The sequence below is a fragment of the Anomalospiza imberbis genome, chromosome 1 (genome assembly GCF_031753505.1).
Source record: "Anomalospiza imberbis isolate Cuckoo-Finch-1a 21T00152 chromosome 1, ASM3175350v1, whole genome shotgun sequence".
In the NCBI taxonomy this organism is placed as follows: Eukaryota; Metazoa; Chordata; class Aves; order Passeriformes; family Viduidae; genus Anomalospiza; species Anomalospiza imberbis.
Genome location: NC_089681.1, coordinates 29,807,372 through 29,824,046, shown reverse-complemented (window position 1 = coordinate 29,824,046; position 16,675 = coordinate 29,807,372). Strand labels below are relative to the sequence as shown.

The 16,675-nt window shown below is 35.0% G+C and overlaps 1 protein-coding gene and 1 long non-coding RNA gene across 2 annotated transcripts in view; both read left to right on the top strand.

The window, feature by feature from the left end:
- ZC2HC1A (zinc finger C2HC-type containing 1A) overlaps positions 1 to 14,101 on the top strand; it is a 30,404-nt gene extending 16,303 nt beyond the window's left edge. The window contains exons 6-9 of the mRNA XM_068186312.1: positions 550 to 649; positions 1,337 to 1,439; positions 12,849 to 12,956; positions 13,616 to 14,101. Coding sequence (XP_068042413.1) covers positions 550 to 649; positions 1,337 to 1,439; positions 12,849 to 12,956; positions 13,616 to 13,802 — 498 coding nt within the window. The 3' untranslated portion in view covers positions 13,803 to 14,101. The remainder of the gene's footprint in view (positions 1 to 549; positions 650 to 1,336; positions 1,440 to 12,848; positions 12,957 to 13,615) is intronic.
- A 146-nt stretch (positions 14,102 to 14,247) lies between these two features.
- LOC137471776 (uncharacterized) lies at positions 14,248 to 15,940 on the top strand. The gene is made up of 2 exons (XR_010997839.1): positions 14,248 to 14,427; positions 15,737 to 15,940. It is a non-coding gene; the product is annotated as an uncharacterized lncRNA (long non-coding RNA).
- Positions 15,941 to 16,675: the final 735 nt, after the last annotated feature.

Sequence of the window (16,675 nt, the reverse complement as noted above, 5' to 3'; positions counted from 1 at the left end):
AAATCCAATTGAAGACTTGCTTAAGGGGCAAACAAAGGTACCTGACTACAGGGCAACTGACAGCAGTACTGTGGCTAATTAGAGGCTTTAGAGGGATTCAGGTGTATTACACAGTATTTTGAATCAGTGCAGGGACTGGTCCAGACCACATGGGCGAAAGTAAGATTTGGATTTGAAAGAAAAAAATAATTCTACCTTTGAGTATTCTCTTTTAAATTAATTGGTAATGAGATGACACTTCTTATCTGAAGTTTAATTTAATTCCAGCTACAGAAAAAGTTAATAAAAGCTGTAGAAAAGAAAAAAAATGCAGAATGACATACAGTTGAACAACAAAGCCACTAAGTTAGAGAATGTTTCCTGCTAGTATAATCTCTAAGTATTAGAAAACAGACTATCAGAAACTATTTGCATGTTCCCATACCAGAAACAGGTTACTTAGTAGGAAATCATCACCTGTTCTCCCACAGTACCTGAAAGAAATACCTGTTGTGTTATATAGATAGCTTGATTTAATTGCTTAAATTTCTAGGTTGTATTTTGTTACAGTACAAACCTGCTCCAGTTAAGAAGATGCCTTCTGTAGGATCAACACCATCACCATCATCACGCTTACCACAGCCAAGTGGTGTTAGCAAAACTGTTGTAGGTATGAAATGAATGTTATGAATTGTTCCATGTCCTTTCTGAATAATAGTTCTCAAACTATGCAGGGAAAAAATGTTTATTTGATATAGTGATTTGTGAAATATCATTTAAAATAAATTTGGAAGGGGCACTGATTGCCATCTATCTAAAAAGACTCTTGAGCATTTAGGATTCTGGTTTATGTATCAGGTCAAATTTCTTTTTTTCTGAATTGAATATGAAAAATCATTCAGTGTAGTAAATGCATGATTGTATTGAGTACTGATCTCTCATGCCTAATTCTGTAACTAATTTGTCTGCTGAATGTGATCATAAATTGGTGAAAATACATAGTCAAGACATGTAAATTAGAATTATGCAAACAGCAGTCTAATTTGGGTTTCAGATATCATCAGATATCAAACATATTCTGTTCGTACATTGACTTTTCTTCCCCTCTTTTTCTGAGCAAAGTATTTGAGATATAGTATGTTTTCTTAGAATAAAATCCTATGTCTCGATTATATATTTTTGATACATTTCTTGAAACATTTTCTTTTTGTACTATCTTGATATTGACTCATATCTCTGTATTTCTAAAACTTTTGTTTTGAATTTTGCAATTAAAATGTTTTTTAATAAATTGTATCATTTCAGCAGCAAAATCTTAAATTTTCTTGTATTTTCATGCTTGCTTTTCAACTGCAAGGTGTCTCTTCAAGTAAAGCACTGTCTTCATCCAGTGGGAGCAAAATTCAGACTTTATCACCAGCTCATAAAAACTCACTGGGAATGGTGAACCCACAAGCTGGGTGAGTTCCATCTAATGTTGTCATTTGTGCTTTATTTCATGTTTTTGTTGTTCTTGTTCTAGAAGTCTCTGTGGTTTGTTTCACTTGCTTTTTATTTTTTTCCTATGAGCTTCAAAAGTACAGTGTTTTACATTTATCCTTTATCTGTAAATATAGCTAATGTTTAAGGAACATTGGAGAAGGCAAAGGTTTTATCACATTGATTTAACAACAAAGGAGATCAAGAGATAAAAATAAAATATATTAAAAATTACAGAATAGGTAGAAGGGGTTGAAGTGATGAATTTTTTCTTGATAAAAGAAGGGTCTTAAGAAAGCAGAAAACATAAGGCATAATTTCCTGCACTGTGTGGAAGTAGAAGAAAGAGGCTTCTGCCATAGACTACAAGGCAATTGTGACAGGATCTTCTCTCTTAGTACAAAAGGATGGAGGCTTTCTCTCTTCCCTTTCCTAAGAGGCAACAAATGAATGAGCACAAATAAGACAAAGCCAGTGCACTTACAACAGCAAGGAGTGCTGCATGAAGATTGTTAGCGTTCAGTGTAAGTGCTGATGTGGACAAGGCTGTGACTCATGTTTTGCTGGAGGGGTAGACATTTCACAGAATCTCATAGAGAAATCTGTGGAGGAGATTGAAGAAAAATAGTGCAATTCTACAGAAGTTTGAGAAGTACCAAGGAGCACTGAGAGCAGAAAACATAAAAGGAAGTGATTGCAATTATAACATTGGTGATTGAAGAAGATTTATTCCTATAAAAATGAGTATCCAATTGATGAAGTCTGTATAATGTGAAAAGACCCAATGTCTTAAGTTCATGAGGAAGAAAAATAACATCCTGAAAACTCATTTGGTTGAACAGCAGTTACAGAAAACTAGAGATTTTTAGTTTATCACTCTTAAATTTTACAGTTTATGCACGAAATGTTACAGTTTATGCATGAATATGAATTACAGCTCTGTCATGCTTCCCTTCTAATGTCCTGTAGCATCAGGATTCAATTCTGCCCCTCCTTGCTCTCTCTACTCATGATAACTGTTTCAGACATAGGTCACGTGCAGAGTCTGTGAGGTTGACAGATGGTATTTTTTGGGTTTTTTTTTTTTGTTTTTTTTTAATTTCCTGCCTCTCCTGGTGTCTCACTAGTCTTTGGTCAGCTTCACTACCATTTGTAGGTATCTGTGCTGTAACTGTCAGAAAATCTCAGCCCTTTATTCACTAACTTTCTTTATTTCTCCATTCTTAGAAGTTGAATTAACACCTAATGATGAGTGGCAAACAAGCAGGTCTGCAAACCACAGTAAAAGAAGTCAGCTGATTTAATTGAAGGCTTGTTTCTGAGTCCAGTAGTGTAACTTAACTGTCTGGGAAAGGTTTTTTCCTGTTGAAAGTTCCTATTGAAGTCTGTATTTGTCAGTGAGGATGCAGAAATTTTGGTCTTCACTTGTTAACTAGGAAGTTCTATGTAATTTTACCAGTCAGTTGCTGTTGCAATAAGCATATGAAATTTGGTAGAAAAGAAATACCTTGTGTTCCAGCTATTCCTCAGAGATCAGAGGGGCTGAGTGCAGCTTGGCTTAATTTCTGATTATAACCAGTTAGGCACTATAGCTGGTTATGTTCAATAAGAACTTTTACAATTCCAGATTCACGAATAAGGTCGTTTACTGTACCAGCAGATCATTAACTCATTAGATTGCTGGTGATAAATGCAGTAGATCTACAAAATGTTGTATAACTGTTCCCAGCTATACTCTTGATGCAGCCAGAGGCACAAATCTTACCAGAGAGTCATCCCTGCTTTGGGGACGGGAGAGGAGGAGCAAGGCGGTTTTGTATGAAGTAAGGTCATGTTCTTATACTCTGAAAATGGAGGATTTCAAATACCAATTTTAGACTTTTTGGAAAAGTGGAGGTATGACTACTGTCAAATATATTTGGTTACCAGTTGCTGTGGTCCTAGTTGGTGGAGAAGCAGCTTTTTTCTCATTTTCATATTGTTTGGTGCATTTTTCAACGTGTTATCTTTGGATACTTCTGGCTGTATTGGTTGTAACAAAGGCAGCACAGATCCCTAATAATTCAGTATCATCCTCCACCCAGGTGAGGGAGCAGTGGAGGCCATGTGACATTACTCCTGTCAGCATGTTACCACCTCACATCATTATCTTCCCAAAGGACCAGATTTGTAACAGAGGCTGGTTGTGCATGAACGAGGTGGAGTGAGGCTGATACCAAGGTCTGGGTGCACTCCTGTGCTTCACTGAGACGCCATTGGGCTGTGAGACCTCTGCCTCACCCCAGGCATCATTCACTTGTTAAGCCTTGCTCCAGCCTAGTGCAAGATAAGCAAGTGGCTTAGCTCACATTTTTTCCTCAAACAGCCTCATGAATTCTCCACAAACTCACAGCATCTCTGTATCTTGACATAATAAGTATGGCAATTTTCCACAGTTGCTTACTGGACTTTGTTTTTGGGAGTCTTCCATTTTCTCCTCTGTTGCTTGGAGAAAGAACTGTGACATGATGCAGCCAAATAGCAGCTGGGGAGATGTTTGCCCAGGTTCTCTCTGTTTATGCATTCTGCTAAGCACAAATAGATGGCTTCTGGCTGGCACAGCTCTCAAATCTGCTGAAAGACAGTAAATGTTAGCTTGGCTTATAACCCCAATTGCCTACACAATTTCCAGCTTTTAGGAGTATGGGTGCGATGAGTGTGTTTCTGCCTGCATTCCTTCTCATTGCTCTAAAAATCTTGTTGTCTTCTGTTTTCCAGTTTGCCCTTATGGTATTTGCTGCTCATACTAACTAATCTTCCACAGGTGGCTGTTACATGTGCCTCATTCCTCATTGTATCTGTGACCTGGCATTTATTTTTTTTAGCTTCATTGTATTCACTTCTGGGGACAAATTTGTCAGAAATTATCTTAAAGCAAAGAGGTGTAGGAGCCAGTAATATCATAGAAAAGTTAGGTTTGTCAGATTAGTCACTGGTGACAATTTTGACCTTAATCATCTCAACTTCTGCCTTAGTACTGGGGCATGAGGGGGAAATACATTGGGTTCTGTTGAAATACCTAAAAAATTATACCAAAGCAGGGACTGATTCACTCACAGTCAATGTCCTACATGACAGTGAAAATAATTAATACGGCAGTGACAGATTTTAAACATTAAAACATCTTATAATTTAGGCTATAGATATATGTGGCTAGAATTACTTTCTAAAATAGAAGAACTTTTGAACATTACCCTTCAGTGGGTTTAAACAAGATTTACTTCTTTTACTACATTTATGATTTAAATGTAGAATGAAGCCTTAGTGTGAGATCTGGGATTCTGTTACACTGAAGTCAGACAGAGCTTATGCTGGAAGATAAGATGTTATGCTCTTCTGAATTGTTAGTGAAACAATTTGCTGAGCAGTGTTGTGTGCGGGAATTTTAAAGCAATCTTTTAAATGGAATGTTAAGCAATTAGTTTTTCTTTTCTCCTTGAAAAATATTAAAGAGCCTACACACATTATTTTTACTAGGTTAAATTCCAGGTTTTCCTGTAAGAGACAAGTTCCTGCAGTTTGCATTCAGGGAAGCTGTAACTTCTGTATTTTTTTTAGGTATTACTTCAGCATGTAACCTTCCATCTTTGCCTAGATTGTTGTAATTCTGGATTTTCCAGAGGCGTAATAAGAGAGAGACTTAATAGTAGAATTACAGTTCTGTTGTGCAATATCAAGGATGAATTCTGTGTACCAAGTGTTGGGACACCACTGCCTTCTGTGGAGCCGTGGTCGCCGTTCGTGCAGGGACGGGAGGGGGACGCTGTGCTGAGCGCGCAGTGCTGCCCGCGCCCGGCAGGTGGCGCTGGCGCAGCGCGGGCCGGGGCTGGGGCCGGGCCGCGCCGGGGGAGTCCCGTGCAGGGAGCGAGCTCGGGAATGATCGCCCGTGAGCCTCGTGTGCCGCAGCGCAGCAGCGCACACTTTTACTTTGCGTGGGCAGAAGTGGAACCCTCTTTTATTACCTCAGTTATTGTAAGTTACTTTTATTGTGCAAAATCTGAATTCTCCTGTTCTGCTCCCCCAAGTAGAAGACTACTGAGAAAACATAGCACAGTATCCATCAGCATTATTAAGGTGTGTTAGTGCCAGTGAGGCTTGCTTTGTACGTGTAGATCGGGATGTGTCTGCTGAGTTCTGCTGTGAGTTTTCTTTTTCTGCCTGGACAGAGTAAGGACACAGACACTCCTTCCAGTATGAATGAAAGTGTTGCATAAGGGCATAATTTCTGGGTCATACAGAAGCAAGTGAGGAGTAGCATGTGAGTATTGTAGTCAGTAGGAAAATTTTCATTCATTTGGGTGAAAATAGGTTTTTATCTTTCTGATACTGAAAAACTGAGAAAAGGAAAATTAATTCTGTGTGAGTTATCTGTCATTAGACTTATAATTTTGATATCATGTTTTAAACCCAAGTTTGATATGTATTTTATTAGAGTATACAGGTTAGAGGTGTCTTATATTTCTTGAGGTATGTGGCAGTTGTAGTAAGCTGTCAGTAATCAGATGTTCAGGAGAAAAAAATTGGGTAGATTCTTCCTAATCTAAGGGTAAGCAGGTGAACTCCACACAGGTGAACAGGTGTGAAGCAGGTGAACTCCACACCCACATGCAAACCGTTTTGCCCATCACAACCTGACACCACTGTTTGTGGCCAGAGAGGGATCTTTTGACTGTACAGATTGTCTGTACACATTTCATTTGTGAACAGTTATGTTTGGTTTTTTTTTATGAGATTTGGAAATTATATTATATGTTTTAATATTGCAAATTAACTCTTAGAAATTAATTTTTAATTTATGTTTTATTTTGGGGATAAAACATACACTTTAATGTTAATGTTACCCTCCTGGGAATCATGTCTGCTGGTGACACATCCACTACTGTCTTACAGCTGAAATACAATATGAACAGCACATCAAATCAATAACAGTAAATTTTAAATTCCACTTATATGTTTGCCACAAAGCATTTGTAACCTTTAAAAAATTATCTTTTTAAAACAGTTTGTTCCTTTTATGAAGACTGTAACTTACAGGGCTTTGTTCAGTGAAATCAAGATATGTAAGTAGCTGTCTTAAAGACTGATGTATTTCAAAAGATTCTTGTGATCATTTTTTTTTTCATCAGAACGTAGAAGGGCTGTCAGCTTTGGGTTTTTGGTTTTGTTAAGGTGTGAAAGAATACTGTAGTGCTTTGTTTTGACAGTATTATGACAACTTCTAGGATATTTGTTTGGTGTTCTACTTGGTTTGTGCCTGGAGTTTATAGATTATGCTGATACTTTGTTAAAGTTGACAAATAACTAAGAAAACCCTGTTGGGTTGGAGTATTTGTCTTACAGTGTCAAAGACCTCAGTCTTGCTTCTCAGTTTCTTGGGAGTATGTAAAGAGTATATATTGGGTCAAACCAGGAGTTACTTAGTTTGAACTAGAACATCTGTTTGGGAGGCTATTTGTAGGTTTTCCTTTATGATGAGAAGATGATAAAAATGCAGACCTTAACTTGAAGATCTGATTTTCTAATCTAAGTTGTGATTTCTGAAAAGCTACAGTTTTCCTTATGATGATATGTGGATTTTTTTTGTTATTTTGTTGGTTGTATTTTGAAAAATGTTTTTTAAATGTGATTTTTGGTTTATTCTTTTTGGTTTGGATATGTTATCCATAATACTAAAAAAAAACTATTAAAGTATTGGCTGTGTATGTAGTACTATCTATTTTGAATGGGGTTTTTGTTATTAAAACAAAGCTGTTTTTCTTTTAGGCTGTCCTCTGTTCTACCTTCACAAATTAAAAAAAAAAAAAAAAAAAGGAAAAATTTTTCATCTTTCTAATTACATAGTTGCACATGTATATCTGTTAAACATTTCTAATGTTTAAATTTATTATGACTTGTAATTATGAGCCCCCTTTTCTAGATGTGTTGTATGAAAGCTGTTCTTAAAAGAAACCAAATGTGAATATATTGTGCAGACTTTGAGGATAACTGGCATTAGTGTTTTGTTTGAAAAAGAATTTTAAAAAATGTTTTGGAAACTTAATCCAATGTCTATGGAATCCATTCTTCATCAAAGCAAGAAGAAACCCTTTTGTTTGCTGGATAATTAAATTTTTTTTGTTTTACTTTTTTTTGTTTTAAAGTCAATGGGAATTCTTTGGTAATACAAGTATTGAATTGTGCGTATTTAAATTTTTTTTTTGCGTAACTTGAATAGCAATATGGCACTGTCCTTATGAGCACCCCTTTATATATTTTAATAGTAAGATGGACAAGTTAGGCCCACCACTGCGAACTGGAAGAGATGTGCAAAGGTTTTATAACACTGATACAAAAGCAGAGAGTACCATCAAAAGGCCAGATGAGTTGTTGCCTGTAAAGAAGTAAGTATTACAAATCAGTGTGGTTTATCTATTTTGCAAAAATGCTTCTCCTGAGCAGAAAAGCGTGTCCTTGACGAACATCAGCTGCCCAGTATGCCTTCCGTATAAATGCTGTGGGAGAAGAGTAGATGATATAATTAGTATCAGAGTGAGGTAAACAGCTTCATAGGACAGGGAAGATGAAGGTTTCCCTCAGATTTGATTTCTTCTGTTAGTGCTTGATTACAGATTAAAAGTAACAAATTTGCGTCTTGATTACAGATTAAAAGTAATGAACTGGTGTCTTTCTAAACCCAAGATAAAACTGATTTGCATGATGCAAAGCTGAAGTAAGCATTTAAGCCTGATAACTGTAGAGGTTTTTGACAAGGTAAAATTGTAATTTTATTCTCTTAAGATCAAATACTTCTCTAACTCCTACATCTGTAAGGTAGCTGTGATGGTCCAAAAATATGAGGAATGCAGACTTTGTAATGAAAGGTAAAGGCTTTGGTTAAGTCTAACTGACCTCAAATAAAGATTTCTGGATATTTAGAAGTCTTTATAAGATATCAGTTTGGAAGGAAGGTTATTCCAATTATTCTAATATTTTAAAAAGGAAATAGATACTAAATTTTAGTTAAGCCTTTGTTATATTTTGGAAGATGTCAAATTCAAATAGGCTGCTTTTTCATATTCTAAAAGAGAAATATTAATGAATTATGTGGTACGTACATGGAATATATTGCTTTACATAGTAGAAATGTTTCTGAATCTCTTAATGCTGTAACCAAAGCTGTAGTATCTTTGAGACAGGGACAGAATATTTGACTTTGCTTTTGAAGAAGCAAAAGCAATGAAAGGAATGGGAACTCTTTTTAGACAAACAGAATTTCTTTGTTTTTATTTGCTCCTTTGCATGTTTGGTTACCCTGTGAACCATCAAAAATTAGCTCAGTTTTTCATTTTATAATATCTTACTAAAATGTTGAAAATTTAGCTTGGTGAGTTACTACAACTCACAAATTTAAGCGACTTGGTGAGTTGCTTAATATAGGCCCTATCCATAGAGCAGTGATTTGATTTTTCTTCTTGACAAAAATTCTTTAAAAGTTATAGGCACTTCTGCTCTTTATACGATCACTGTTGTTCTTACTCAAATATATACTGAGTTCAAGAATTAAATCTGCCTTACTTGAAGTAGGTTATTCAGTATATTGCATGCCAACAGCATTCAGCAAGTATGAATAGTTCCTAACCATTCCACCAGTGTGGATGGTTGCAGTTTATGGGAAAAGTTTCTGGACTTTGGGATGCATGCCATTAGTCAGCAGAAAGGTATTTATGACTTTGCACAGAACTATGAGCTGTTGTGGGTAACAGTGACAGCTGTCAAGTATATCTGAAAACAATCTAAGAAGCAAGATTTATATATCAGTGTTTTATGATATAATTCAACTAAATCATGCATGCATGCATAGAAAAAGACAAGCTTTTTTACAAAAAAAAAATCAAATTATTTCTATTTTTATTTTGCAAGCAGTGGTAATTCAACTAGATGTACAACATGAGCTACTTTAGGAAGGGAAGTAACTTTCAATTTTACTTCTTTTAAAGTAGCTAGTGGATAATAAAGAGTTCCAGCTAGTGTTGGTACACAGCGTCATCTGGTCAGGCTCTATTCACACTTCATGTGATACAATGTAGAGCAGGCATTTATATAGCTTTTCAAAAACAAAACACTAAACCCAGCCAAACAGGAAAAACAACAAAAGTGGACAAGTATATAGAGAAGGCAGAGATGGGGCAGATCAGAAAAAACCAAGCTGTGGTGGGACAAGTTGAAATAACCCAAAATATCTGACTTTGTTGGAAGGCATCTATCTCTGGAGATCAGATCGCTACTTAAGGATGCAACTTCAAGATTTGTCACCAAACATAAATGAAACCTGATGCTAATTGTGTGTCTAGATTTAGGCTGAATAAAGTTGTAGACAGTGGCAGCCTATTCCTTGTGTTCATTTACTCATCAAAAATGTCAGAAATCACAGAATAATTGGAAGGGAAGGTTTCTGGTCTGAAAACATATTTGAGGTTTCTTCTATATTTTTAGAAAACTAGTTGTGGAAAAAGACTGCGGAAATACGCAGAAAGCTGTTTTAAACATCTTGAAATGAAGATGTCCTGGTCAACGTTTAATGAGTCATGTTTTTTCTTTTAATGAGACTTTGCCTCCTTTATACGGGGTGAACTGTGCACTTTGAATGTGGCTTTTCAATATTTTGATTTTCTCCCCTCCCCAGCTCAGTCTGAATGGCCTGAATGCTGTATTAAGATACTGATTTCTCTGAAATTTCTTTAGTATGTGCCTAGTACAAAAGCACCACATGAATTTTCAGAGTACTTAGTGAGATAAGGGTGTATGATACAGTTGAAATACTGGGAAGAATGGTGGACTTGACATAAGTTTATTTCAAATATCCAGGACTCCTAACATGATGTTCAAAACTGATTCAAAGTACACTCTGAAGAGACTTCAATTTAAGAAATTAATGCTAGTAGTTTTGAAAAAGTAGTATGTTGGTCCCAAGGTGAAAATGCAGAGAAAACTGAGTCAGTGATAATTTTGAATTTTTGTTTTTTAATTACTTGGAGCTGTCTAAACAGGAATTGAGACACAATTCTATTCTTAGCTTCATTGCCTGATCGTCCCTGATCCATAATGATCCCATAATGTTTCTGTGTGTGCAGCTGATTTTTTGTTTATATGCTTTTCTGTCTTCCATAACAGGTAAAGTAACAGTCCAGTATGTTCTTTCTACTATAGAGGTCAAATGAGTTTTACTAAATTATAAGCAAAGGTCTCTCTTCATTGTATAATGAGATGGGGAAAATAGCACAAGATGAGTGTTTAGCATCTGTACATCATAGCAGTGTAATTTAGGTTACACTTAGAACTTTTATTCTAGAATTCTGTAACTTCTGAAAGGCTGACATAACTTCTAGTAAGTTTTAATTCTGATATAACTGATGTAGTGCTTGTCAGTCTGCACAGTATTTTTTTTTTTCAATTAAGTCCATCTTTAGAATCTCCTTGCAAAATAAGGGGACAGACAGGAAAACTAATGGAGAAGGTTAGTGTCCTGCCCAGTGATCCATAATCTTTGATCATTCCACTCTACCTGGTGCAAGTAGAAGGCATTCTTGTTAAAACTTGAATGCTTTAATTAGATATCATTTCAGTTTAAATAATCTTGCATTTAGTTACTGATTTCCACCTTTGTGCTTAATTATTTTATCATTTCTTCACTGGTTGAAGTGATAGAAGGAGCTGAAAAGCCATCTTTATTCCATGAGCATGACATAAGGGAGAAATGTTTTATGCAGTATGTCTCTAATTCAGGAGTTATTACATGTTCCTCAGTTGTGTCAGTGTTGCATTTGAAGTTATTGGAGTTGAATGTATTTCCTTACATGTGGTTTGAAAACCAAGACCAGACAGTTTATAATTCTTAAAGGAGCAGTTAGGTCTGAAGGGGCAGAATGGTCTCTTGCTCACTATTTTTTTAATGGAGTCTTGTTTTAATTTTTTTTTTTAATGTCCTTGATTAAGTCCCAGCTTAAATTATATTTATGCATTAGTGTTCAAGAATGAGAACAGAAAAACTTGGTCGTGCACAAGATATCATAGTCTGAAAATTTGCCAATGAAGAAGAAGTCCCAGTGAATGGTAATTCTTTTGAGCAATGATGAAAACTTCTGTCCTTGATCACTAATGATAAAACAATGCTGTGGTAGCACATTTTTCTTAAGATTTTTATAGAGGTGTACAGAGAGAAAGAAAAACTATTTTTATTTTTATTCTTTGTTTTTCTCATGTAGAATGTGTTTAGAGAATTGTTTACTTGGGGTGATTACTTGATTAGATTTTAGTGAAGATTGTTTAGGCTTGATGGCTAATTAAATGTACTTGTATCTAGACTCTCAAGAACAGAGTTACAAGTTATGAGTAGTTAGATATAGTAGTTAGAGAAAGTAGGTATGTAGTTTTAATATCTTCTTTTATATGGTATATTAATGTATTATAACATATTTATAATAAAGAAATTACTTAGTTTTTTTAACTAATGTTAGACATCATCATTTCTTCCCATTAAGTTCACCTACATTTTACAATACAATGCCCCTTCCAATTTATTTTTCTTAGTGCTCCTCAGATTTTCTCAGGGTATTCTGATGTTTCTCTACTCATCAAAGCCAGCAGCAAGATGTTCTTAATGTTTGGGATATGCTGATCATTGTATACTGACTTCTCATAATACTCATGAGTCCTGAGGGGAGCAGTTTCCATATCTGTGTGGTCATACTGTTGACCCCAACTTCAGAAACACTGTGACAGTTTAGAAAAAATTGAGGCCGTAATGCCCACCTGGATGCACTTTCTTTCTTCTTCTTCTATTTATATTCATAAATATAATTGTGCTTTGAAGAAAAAGGATTTACAGCATTATCTAAGAAGAAAAAAAGTCTTGTTCACTCCATATTGGTCACAAAGTATTGAAATTATGGTATCCTTTCTACAGATCTTAAACTATTAAAACCTTCAGTCATCTGCTCTCTATTTTCCTAAAAGACCTGCCAGTCCTAAAAAGTGACTTAGAATTTGTCAAGGTAGACATTAGAATGTACTGAGCAAGCAATAATGCAGGACCTACCTGTTAGGTAGACACATGAAGGAAGGGACTTGCTGTTTCATGTAACTTGTCATTGTAAGGTTCAAGTCATAACAGTTCAAATCATGCAAGTTCATGCTAAAGCTCCTCTGTCTGCTGTTGGTAGGAAATTAGTTACTTTTCATACAGTTAACTAATGTACAGTTAATTGATGCACTTTTATATGTGTTTATATATATACATATATATTTGAAAATGCATATTCTTGTATTTATTTCTCTCTGAGTGTATAAATCATCAGATATTTCTTCTATTTTAGAGGTGCAACAAAAACCCGGACATCAACCCCTCCTAGTGTGGCAAGAGCCATGAGCACGGGTGCTTTGACAAACAGAAGAAAAACTAGCAATTCAGACATTTCCTTAAGGTAGCTTTTAACTTTGTGGATTTTGTCATTAATACAGCTTTTATTAAAGGGGATTACTTACTGCAGGAGAAGTTGGGGAATGTATTATTCTCTGCAGTTAATAGATAATATTATTTGGCTTGTATAAAGTGCTCAATATATTTTGCATGTTTATCATCTAACAGCACACCTTTGTCATCAACTGTCTCAGATGTGCACAGAAGACCCTGTTGGAAATGTCAAAAACTGCTTGGGAGCTGTTGAAAAAATAAGCAAATATTATTTCAGTAGAAACTGAATTAAATCTGCATGCTGAGCACAAAAATTGACTTGTCCTTTTAAAGGGTAGGATGAAAATTGTATTGCTAGTTTAGCCTTCCTTTTTTTGACAAGCTAAGTTTTAACTTTTTAAACACTCCAGTTAATGTAAGTAGTCAGTGAAATATTTGATCCTGCTCTTCGAACTCCGATGTTTTTTGTTTTCTTGAGGGAAGGTGGGTATCTGGAGATATGTATGGGAGCCTGGGTAGCATTGTATATAAAATATACCACTGTAAATAGGAAGGGAAGGAATGAAAATGACAGTAACAATAGCTATATTCATTGTAAGTATTAGACTAATTTTACATTGTTATACTGAACTGACTTACAAGGAATGTTTTTCATCTGGGAATTTTCAGGTCTGATGGGAAAACTGGGTATGACAATGGAGACTGCTCATCCTCAGTGAATGGAGGAAGTGCAAAAAGCAGTGAAGGAATTTCACCTGTACAGTTATCGAAGTTCTGCCATGAATGTGGAACAAAGTATCCAGTGGAATGGGCGAAGTTCTGCTGTGAGTGTGGAATTCGAAGAATGGTTGTGTGAACACATTCTTTAAAGCAGAAAGAAAACAAGAAATTGGATCATCTGCTATGTACTGTTGCATGGAAAGCTTGAGTACTCTATCCAGTTAGACTTCATGCTGAAAAAGTCAAAACATCACTTTGTAATTTTCTGAGTGCAATCTTCTGGTTACACAGTTATTTATAAACAATGATATATACTGTATATAAAAATAGCAGCTACCTAAAACTGTGCCATTCAAGGAAATACGCTTTACTCTTTGTTGAAAATATTTAAAATTAAGGTAAAAATGTATTAACTAACCTAGGTAGCAGAAGAGGTTCAATGTTATTTTTCTTTGTAAATCTTACAAGGCAAAGGATTTTTTAAATCTCTTATGTAGGGTAATACTTACCTATAGGGAACTAGCCATGAACAACTTGGGCTTCAAAAATTTCTCTGTGGAGGCATTTCTTTCATCTGTGGCAGTAATGAAAACAACATGAGGAATGCCTTATAAATTCCTAGATAGAAGTGTAAAAAGTTCAGATCTTTAAATTCTTTAACAGTAATATGCTAATTGGACTTTCCAGTTGAATCCTAGGATTTTTTAAAGAATCAAAGTGGAAGGACTACCTGAGAATTTTCCTTGCATCTAAGAAGAAAGGCAAGATTTTCCTTTTGTGGCTTTCCATGTTGTGTTTTTCAATAAAAATACGTTAATATTTTTATGTATTTATAAGGAAAAATATGGTATTAATTTTATTATTATTCATTGTATTAAGTTCATTTTGTTTCAAAATACTTGTCTTCCTTCTCCTGTGCTCCACCATGACTAGCATATCTAAATGTGTTGTGCTTTGTCCTGTTTCCAAAGGTCCTGTTCATTTTTTTCTTTTCCCTCATTTCCTCAAACAAAGTCGAAGTCTATGCTTATTCTACCTAAATGTTGAACTCTTATTTTGAAAACAGCCTTCTTGATGTATCCAATACCAAAAAAAAAAAAAAAATAGTTCTATAAAAATGAATGCTATTAGAGTAGTAGATCTTGATGTAAGTAGTGAGTCTTTTTTATTCTTATTCCCGCGAAAATAGCACAGCTTACACTTATGAATGCATAGGGGAGTAACTGTCCTTCACTGCTATACGTGTCAATACCTTAATTTTTTTTTTTTTGCAATTTTGTGTATTTCTGATCTCAAAACAGCAGTTTCTTCAAGATAGTAATTGACTTCACATTAATCCATTGGGAAGAAGGGAGAGACTCAAAGTTGTTGGGTTTTTTACTAATTACACAGTAAATTAGTAAATTACACATTTACTAATAAAACCATTCACAAGCCAAATCACTTCACTTGTATCTTAATGTTGTAATTTATTTTGTGAATTTTTGCTTTGAAGTACTTGCACCATCTTCATTATGCGTGACAGAAAATATGAAATAACTGTGCCTTTCCCACAGTAAATACATTTTTTTTCAGAAACTGGTACTTTCAGCTCACAAACACCATTACTCTCAATTAATTTAATTTCTTTACAACTAAAATATAATGTAGTGTTCCATTGTAGTATTATGGTTGTTGCTTACATTGTCAAAAATTGTGATTATCAATGGGGCCAATTTAGAAGAAGGCATGATTGAAGAAAAGCATCTTCAAAGCAGATACTAATCTAAGGGTGAGTGATTTAAGAGACTTGATGTAGTTATGTTGCAGGCCACAAGCTATTGATGTTTTAAAATTAGTTCAGTGAATGTCTTGCACTTTTTATACAATTTTTTTTCAGAAATTATCCTTCATTCAGTGTAGTCTTTTCACAGTTGGCAAAACTGAGCATTATAGGATGGATGACTGATAATGATACTTAGAGCTGACAAATCCTAGCTAGTTTATTTTCTAGTTTAGATTCTAGGATCCATGTTATGGCACATTCATGTCTGTATTTGGAAAAACTGGAATTCTGCATTCTTTCCATAGATAAGCCTGCTTTGGAGAACTTGCCCTGGACTTGAGCCATGGAGGTCTGCAGACTGACGTATTGTGAGCTGAGAGTCCAACAGCAAAGATAGCAGTTCAGAATAGATTTGATTAGATAGTGAATCTACTCTTACCTGATAAATTTGCAGTTGTTTCTGCTGGAAAATGCATTTTTCCATTTATTAAAAATGCTTTCTACAAAGGCAGTAGTATTTATTATGGCACTAAATACCTTTCAGATCTTCCAGGATTATTATAACTGTGGGAGAAAACATATTGACTCTTTTTCCTTTGAATTGTAGGTGGCAGATCTCCTAATTCCAAATCAATACTCATACAGTTACTGTATTTTCTGCTTTGTGAGCTGTTTGTGACATTCTTTGCTTTCAATGCAGCATTTAATAAATTACTTCAGTAACACATTATTTGATTCTTTTACACTTATGTGATTTATCATGAGGGTTAGATAGGGGAGGAATCTGAATGTAAAAATAGGTTTTTAAAACTGATCTTTTAATTTGGCCCTACAAAGAAGATCTATGAAACATAATTGGCTATTGATAGTAACACTGGATAATGTGTATGGTTGTGATCCACAGTAAATATAAGCAGACAATTAAATTCTTTTTGACTGTGTAGTTTGGTGCTGTAGGGTAAGACTTACGAGGCCCAATATGTTTTGTGTTTATCAACTGAATAATATTTTGTGAATATCAACTGCGTTTATCAACTAGTTTTGTTACTGAATGACATAGGTTTCTGAAGTCTGTGATGTTACAGACCCTAGCCTGTATTACTGAAGGTATGAGCACAGATCACTGTAATTCCATCTCAGTGGATGTTTGTACAAAACAATGGACTGGTTTTCATAACGTCCTCAAAGAACTGAATGTGGGAAACAAATTTGTTAATATTTAAAGAAAAAAACCCAAATTTGTT